At 41.5% G+C, this 7,919-nt stretch overlaps 1 protein-coding gene and 1 long non-coding RNA gene across 3 annotated transcripts; both read left to right on the plus strand.

Annotated features, from left to right (window-relative positions):
- The first annotated feature begins 388 nt into the window (after positions 1–388).
- Positions 389–5,510, plus strand: LOC120660782 (probable serine/threonine-protein kinase PBL8). Of its 2 annotated transcripts, none has more exons than XM_039939420.1 (8): positions 389–563; positions 654–737; positions 928–1,134; positions 2,400–2,734; positions 3,055–3,190; positions 3,993–4,129; positions 4,256–4,379; positions 4,724–5,510. In XM_039939420.1, exons 3-8 carry the CDS (start codon positions 1,080–1,082, stop codon positions 5,167–5,169), a joined length of 1,233 nt encoding a protein of 410 aa, XP_039795354.1. In that variant the 5' UTR covers positions 389–563; positions 654–737; positions 928–1,079; the 3' UTR covers positions 5,170–5,510. The 2 variants fall into 2 exon arrangements, with proteins under 2 accessions (XP_039795354.1, XP_039795355.1); XM_039939421.1 differs by having other exon boundaries at positions 391–563; positions 654–774.
- A 477-nt stretch (positions 5,511–5,987) lies between these two features.
- LOC120660783 lies at positions 5,988–7,511 on the plus strand. Its single transcript, XR_005669737.1, has 2 exons — positions 5,988–6,477; positions 6,561–7,511. It is a non-coding gene; the product is annotated as an uncharacterized LOC120660783 (long non-coding RNA).
- Positions 7,512–7,919: the final 408 nt, after the last annotated feature.

The raw sequence follows: 7,919 nt of genomic DNA on the forward strand, positions 1-7,919 counted from the left end.
CTCCCTCTCTTTTCTTTTTTTTCTGGATTTTTAGTGAGGCAAATGAGGGGGTGAGGGGCAGCCAACAGCTTATATGGGGTTGGGGGGGGGCCGGTTCTCCAGGGACCTCGGCGCAATTTTTTATCGAGTTTTTTTTGCAGATAAGCCCTTGACGCCCCGCTGCCGGGCGGCCAGGTCCCGGCCGCCCGGCAGCGGGGCGGCCGGGGTATATTCATGTAAATTTCGAACACGAAATATATTTTTGTAAAAAATGAAAATAAAAAATATAAAAATAAAAAACCGCGAGCTTCCGCATCCCAAGTTCCCAACTCGTGCCGGTCTTGTTTCCGATTTTTTTTTCGAGACGGTAGTGGGCCCACCACGACGTCGTTTTATTAACAGTAGAGAAGAGATGCTGAGCCGCACCGTGCTGCAAAAATCATCGAACGACACCATCAGGAGTTCAGGACGAGTCGAACTCGTTTCTTCACCGCCCGACGCCCTCCTCCCGCGCGCCCGCCGCTCGACCGCGCTTCCATCGCTGGATCTGCGTCAAGCCATCACCGGTGAAGAGCAGGCACCAGGTATTCCTGGCCCGTCCCCTTCCCTTCCCTTCATGTGGTTGCAACGCATCACCATGTCCTAATGCAAAAGCTTTTTTTTTTCCCTTCTAGCGGCAGGAAAGGGTGTTTCGATTGTTTGTGCGTTGGATTCGTTCTCTCCCTCGAGTAAAGGATCCTAGAATCCTCTCTGCGGATGTGAGCTGATATTACAACTTGTAGATCTACCTCTCATGTGTGTCGGTTTGTTGCAAAAATTGAATGTGTTAAATTTCCTGCATACCCACCCCTCTCTCTCCCCCACATTTCCCTTGCTCTACCGAGCTTGAGCGCGCACACTCTCCACCACACGCCATACTCACACGCCTCACAACTCATCCACCCGCAGCTCTAGCCGTCTCGTGTCATCTCCGAGTCGGAGGAAGAAGCGGATGGCATGAAGCAACCTGCCAAGAATGAAAGCCTGGGTTACCCCTGGTACAAGTAGAAGAACACCATCAACTGAGCCACAGGGAGGAGGAGGGGAAGGAAGATAGGGAGATGGGCAACTGCGGCACGCGTGAGGAGAATGCCGTCGTCGCTGCGCACGCGCAAGGTATCCTTCCAAAATTGCCCTCGGATTTCTTGGGGACTCCTGTCGGTGGTACTTTGGAATTTGGATCTCACGCTGGGCACTTCGGATTGCGTCAAAATTTGGTTTAACTGGATTGGTAGTTTTTGGTTCTGGGTTCCCTTGGTTGGTTGGCTCGCCGCGGATTGCCAAGCATGATTTATTTCCTTCTTTCTGTTGTGATGGCTTTTGGTTCATCAGTATTCTCACAATGTCGATTTTGTTGCAAAATCCGATTTTTCTGGGAGTCAATTCCAAATCGGCAGCATGAAATTTGGCTCAATTAAAATTTTAGGTCAAGTTTTGCTCAAATTGTTCTTTTTAATACTTTAGTGGGGCTTTTATGAATTGTTATGTTGATTTTCGCCTTGGATACGAATCAGCCTTAGGACTCTGGTTTTACTGCATTTGTTCAGGATTTTATCTTCTTTGGTTGAAGACTTGTTTGATTCTTCTTGTCACCGTTCTAGGTTGTTGATCTGTGATCTCTTCTCTGCTACATCTGTTCAAGTTGTCGTGCTTCTCCATCTTCTTGGTTTTGTATAAAATCGAGTGGCAGTTTCCCCAGCGAGTGCCATTCTGTGCCCTCGTCCCCACAATTGACTTTGAATTTCGCATGGATGAAAAAAAAAATCAAGATCCTCCAAGTCGAATAAACATAATCTGTTCTAGCTGCTACTTGCATTTTCTAAAGCAATTTGAGTTTTTTTTTTTATAATTTGCATGCACTGTTCAGCAGATCTGGTCCCCTGACCTCTTCACCCTTGCTGTAATCAATCTGTGCTTGTAATTATATTGCTTATTTTTTTTACCTGCTTCGTACTTCGAAATATAAAGTACAGTAGAAACTATTATATTAGGAAAAAACCCATTTAAATTTAATGGATGCTAGCAGCTGGCCACATTCATTTCCAACTGTTCTTATGCTACTTTATATAATCACCAAGTAGGAAATTGGCATTCCAGCATGAGTAGCTATCTTTTATTCAGTCCTCTTTGCAAATGCTGATAATTCTACTTGAATCCTTGAATCGTATTTTTCCTTGATGTATTCGTGACACGTACATAAAACTGAGTGTGAGAATTTTCTCGAGTGCTTTTGGCACTTTTATCTTATAGTCTTATACATGCAAGGAATCCTTGTAACTTCGATTAATCAATTCTGTAGCGACCTGATGGGCAATAGTACTTCATTTTTTGTTGTCGAGGACTTGAATTTACTCCTGAATATCATGTTACCATGTTCTCAGTTCAGCAGCTCCACTTATTACAACATCCTGCCAAGAATGCCATCGCCGATAGGAAGCACACCTGTACCTCATCAGATTTAAGTGATCCTTCAACACCTAGGAAAATTGAAGATGCCAAGAACATTTCCATATACAATGATGTGATTGCCTTCACATTGTTTGAGCTCGAGACAATCACAAAGAGCTTCCGTGCTGATTATGTTCTTGGTGAAGGAGGATTTGGGACCGTTTACAAGGGTTACATCGATGAGAATGTCAGGGTTGGGCTGAAGTCACTTCCTGTTGCAGTCAAGGTGCTCAACAAAGATGGACATCAAGGGCACAGAGAATGGCTTGTAAGTAGCCAAGTTGTTCAATATCTTTCGTGCTTGAAAATTTAAAAACACAATAGCTTACTTGCATGCCCAGAAATAGCAACATTATTCAGCAAAGAAACCTGATGCATTAACATGGAAATCCATGAGCTATTATGATTTTTTAATGGTTAAGCAAGTGTGAATGACTGCTAGTAAAATGCTATTGGCGTATTTTTGCACACGGAAGTTGGTAGCTATCATTCTTATTTATGCCAAGAAAATAAATACTTCAGTATTATGTTTTGCTCAAAAAATATTGAAAAGGTTTATTCATTCATCTTATGTTTTTCTTTGGTCAGACCGAGGTTAACTTCCTGGGGCAATTAAGGCACCCGAATTTGGTGAAGTTGATTGGATATTGTTGTGAAGATGACCACCGGCTGCTTGTCTACGAGTTCATGTTTCGAGGAAGTCTAGAAAACCACTTATTCCGAAGTAATCCTTCTACTTCTGTTTGCCAGATTGTGAATGATATCGTAACTGAGTTTCTGTCATGCCACTGTTTACATACTGTGTTCTGTTTTCTTGAATATCATCCACTGATCACAACACATTGAGCTGATAAAAAAATATAAATGATAAGTTACATTTCTCATTATTGTAACTGCTGTTGGTATGATCTAGCTTCTCTAACCAGCTGACGGTTTGGCATATTTTATTTACCTATCAACAACTGATTCATTACCTTTTGAAATTCTTACATGCTATCTCGAAGTTTCGCAAAATAACCATTGAATATCCAACTGTTGAACTTTCTGATGACTCAACATCCTGGATGATTACTTGCTCGGTAAACTGTTTGTTTAACTAGATTACAGGTGGTAACTAGCTGGCTACCATCAATTTTGTGGCTTATGTATTGACCCTTTTAGGTAACTTCACAATTTGACATTATACAATTATTTTAAACATTATCTACTGGAAGATATAAAAAAATAATCCATTTCACATTTACACACTACCACACTTCTGTGTTAAGTTCTTCTGCATCTGTTGACTTTTGTAGTGCTCCTCTAATTATGGACTAGTTGTTACTTGCTACATTTCTTAATGCTTTATACAAATTGGCTCTGTCCCCAACAAAAGGAGAAACTTCCGAATGCTTTCCACTGCTAGCATGTATGATATGTAATGCTAGTGCACTATTTTCACTGATTCAATCACAATTCACAATGAACTTTTATTTGAGAGGAAGGAAATTTTACTGATCATGACATCCTGTTTGTCATATTCTCAGAGACAGCTATGCCATTACCCTGGGGTACTAGGATGTCAATCGCACTGGGAGCTGCTAAAGGGCTTGCTTGCCTCCACAATGCTCAAAGGCCTGTCATCTACAGAGATTTCAAGACTTCAAATATTCTGCTGGACTCTGTTGAGTGTTAACTGCTTGCTCATGCTTTCTTCTCCCTTTTCAGTTCTATGCATATTCATAATTTATCCATTGGGAATACATATATTTTGACATAATGATTTATCTTTTTGTTTCCATTGCCACAGGATTATACAGCTAAACTGTCCGACTTTGGCCTGGCAAAAGCTGGCCCTGAAGGTGATGAGACTCATGTATCAACACGGGTGATGGGAACCTATGGTTATGCTGCTCCTGAATATGTCATGACTGGTACTTTCCTCCTTTTTTTCTCTTGCTTGCTAATCGTGTTCCTTAGAAGATATCACCTGACTGTCTGGATATGAACTTCTACATGTCAAATTTCCAGACACAAAACTACTGTTTCTACTTCATTAACTGAGATCACATATATTACCATTTCCTGCTTCTTTCAGTGTTTAAATATTACTTCATAGCAAAAATGTATGGTCTCAGTTTATATTATTCATAATGCGTGACCTGATTATAACATATACATTGTTTACTGCTTGTTTCTGCATTTGAGAGCAAAGTATGACCAATGTAGTATTTGTCTGTCTTTGTGTATTCTTCTCATGTATATACCTGATGGGCAGGTCACTTGACTGCCAGAAGTGATGTCTACAGCTTTGGTGTTGTCCTTCTGGAGCTCTTGACAGGGCGCAAGTCAATTGACAAGTCACGGCCCAGCAGGGAGCAGAGCCTGGTTGACTGGGCTCTCCCGAAGCTCAATGACAAGAGGAGGCTTCTCCAAATAATTGACCCGAAACTGGAGGGACAGTATTCAGTCAGAGCTGCTCACAAAGCCTGCAGCCTTGCATTCTACTGCTTGAGCCACAACCCCAAGGCAAGGCCGCTTATGAGTGATGTCGTTGAAACCCTGGAGCCATTGCAGGGCAGTGGTGGAAGTGATGGATCCGGTCAATCTTCTGGCCTTCCTGACTATAGAGCTCGTCGCAGGCTAACCGGGAACAGTGTCCACTTTAGGGCCATCCCAAACCCCAAGTGCTCCCCTGCTGTCCCAGCATGCAGAGTGAGGTGATGGCGATGTTTAAATTGCTGTTGGAATAGGTTCAGTTGTATATTACGAGGTCTAAACCGCGGGTGGTGTGGGTGCATGTGTGCACCTGTTCTGTGGTGTTGTGTGTGTGTGTTTCGGGTTTTGGCCAGCGTTTTGATGTGTAAATTTGATCTGCATACTGCTGCTTGTAAGGCCCTCTAATTTTCACAGTGGTCTTCCTTGACTGAGCCCTGCCAAAACAGGCGGGTTCAGGATTAACCCTAGACATGAAAGGCTGAATGGAGAGAGGTTGGATGGTTGCTATGGCATATGTTTCTGCTGTCCATATTTGTGGAATCAATTTGTATTAAATTTCTTGACAAGTTTCTCTTGTTTGGTATCCCGCCACAAGGAAGAATGATGACAGCACTCATTATTTTATTATTGAACTTGTAGTCGTATGACCTCTTGACACATTGTTCAACTTTGTAAGGCTGATATTGTTGCTGTTACCCTAGGCTGCGATCTTGACCTGGATGACTGCCGATCAGTGGGGCTGTTTTTCAGGCTGTACCGGTCTGCAGATACAAAGTTGTGTTTTCAAGTATCTATATCCTTCTCAGCTTATTAGATGATTGATGCTAGCCTATTTTCTTGCCTGATTTCAACATTCTTATCTTACTATTCAGACTATGTTACAGTTCCTGAGGAAGTTGCTGAAGCTGATTTTGTGGTATTTGAATCTCGCACCATGCCTCTTCTGCTTCAAGGTCGTGGTTTTACAGTGCCATTACACATTGGTGGTTTTGTCTCACTGAAACTTTCTGTTTGGTCAGATAAACTTGAAGGACTGTCCACAGCAGCTGTTGGTGAGGTGATTCATCTCTTCTCTTTTTCAGTCTTCTTTGCAAAGCACGCAGTGTAACTTAGTTAAACTCCCTGCCTTTGTAAATTTAGTCATATAAACTGGAGCCACTGTATCTGCATATACTAACCATGCAATCTGTCAAAAACCAAATCAGAAGTTGTTTCTTTCTATGTATTCTGCGAAATTCCATCCGCTCACTGTTCTTTTGCAAGGATTATCTATGCTTGTTTAGGATGGTATATTTTGATGTACATCTCTGCCCATAATTTCAGATATCTAGATGCTTTTTGTTTGGTTTAGATTGCTTTCTTTCCCAGAGTCATCAATATCTGTGTGAAACTATCATTCCCTTCTGAACCGTTTCTTTTTTGTAGGCAGCCAAGCACGTGATTTCCTGCAGTAGTGGCTTCCCAACCAATGAGCTCCGAACTGTTTAAGGCCAGGAATTAGCAGGGACTTTCTCCTTTTTCTGCTCTCACCTAGTGCGTCATAGGCAATTGCACTCTCATCTGCTTTGATATAGATTCTATTTGCTAATCCTTTTGATTGTGCTTCCCTTTTACAGGAATTTGCAAGGTCCTCTAAGTCTAAGGTCGTGAAGAAGTGCTAATCCCATCTGCTCTCTGTGAGGTTGCAAATGTTATTTCTCCTCCAATCCTCTGTCTACTCATGTTCATTTATAGTATTCCTTTTAATGCGAACATAATTTGATTTTCTGTTATATCTAGCCTTACTAATCAAGTGGTTCTACATTTATATCCCCACTTGATATAGTTGTTAGCTTTTATATCTGTAGTAAAATAGATTTTACCATGTGTCTAGAAATAGAGATAAATTCCTGCTAATGTTTTGAACTGGCACTTCTGCAAATAACATTACAACGTTAGGAGAGAGAAATTTTGCTATGGGTTAGACTTTATTAGTGCTACAGTTTTCAAAGGCCTAACTAAACATAGGCAATATTATGCTTTCCAAATAAATGGCTTTACTCAGGTGACATGCTAACTACTGCTAGACAACCTTGGTTTTTGTATATGTCAGTGAAGATGACAGTACTCTTATGGTGGAGAGAGAAATTGCTGAAGATGACAGTACTCTTATTGGTGGAGAGAGAAATTGCTAAAGATGACAGTACTCTTATTGGTGGAGATATAAAGTTATCGTCTAATACCAAGCAGAGGCTATTATTAAGATATTTTGAGCCTGCTGTGCTCATGGTTGGTTACCAGGCTATGAATGTGCTGCTTTGCAGGCTGTTAATAATTATACCCTTCAAAGTATATATTATTTATGCTTTTGTTGACTATAGTCACTACAAATGGTCTATGAATCACTGGCACAAGCAGCTAACCAAGCATGCGTAAGTTCTGCTAGATGTTATCAGACAACTCGGTAGTTGGGACAGCATATCAGAAGAGGATATATGTAGTCTGTGTTCTGATCTGGATTTTACCAAGCACCTTCATTTGTTGATCCTCAAAAGTAGTACTGATTAAAATGATGTTTCATGTGACTAGTATGGTTGATTTGTAGCTATTCTTGAATGCTAGGTTAGATCACTATCTATCTTTGCGCTTGAAGTTCTGTCACTTCACTTCGATGCTGTCAAGATTTATCCGTGGAGCTTCAGTTATCTCCACAGAACCGTCCAACATCGATTGTGTCTAATCAACTAATAAGTTCATTTGACACATCTATGGATGCCTTTCTTGCCTTGGTCCCTCTGTCGTCATATATTGTGGCGTCTTTCTTGCCTTGGTCCCTCTCTGTCGTCATATATTGTGGCATCTGCAGCCTTCTTTTCCTCGTGGCATTCTTAGTCCATGCACTTCACTTCGCATCTACAAATTGACCGCCTCTCAAAACCTACATTATTCCCCTCTTCCATTCGCAATCTCATCAACACCGTACCCGATTCGTTAGC

Source organism: Panicum virgatum, chromosome 2N, assembly GCF_016808335.1.
Source record: "Panicum virgatum strain AP13 chromosome 2N, P.virgatum_v5, whole genome shotgun sequence".
NCBI lineage: Eukaryota > Viridiplantae > Streptophyta > Magnoliopsida > Poales > Poaceae > Panicum > Panicum virgatum.

Bases quoted from the DNA above. Each gene is read 5' to 3' on its own strand.
- LOC120660782 (XM_039939420.1), top strand. From the start codon at position 1,080: ATGGGCAACTGCGGCACGCGTGAGGAGAATGCCGTCGTCGCTGCGCAC. The intron at 2,735-3,054 runs GTAAGTAGCCAA...TTCTTTGGTCAG, and splicing joins AAGGGCACAGAGAATGGCTT to ACCGAGGTTAACTTCCTGGG. The intron at 4,380-4,723 runs GTACTTTCCTCC...CCTGATGGGCAG, and splicing joins TCCTGAATATGTCATGACTG to GTCACTTGACTGCCAGAAGT.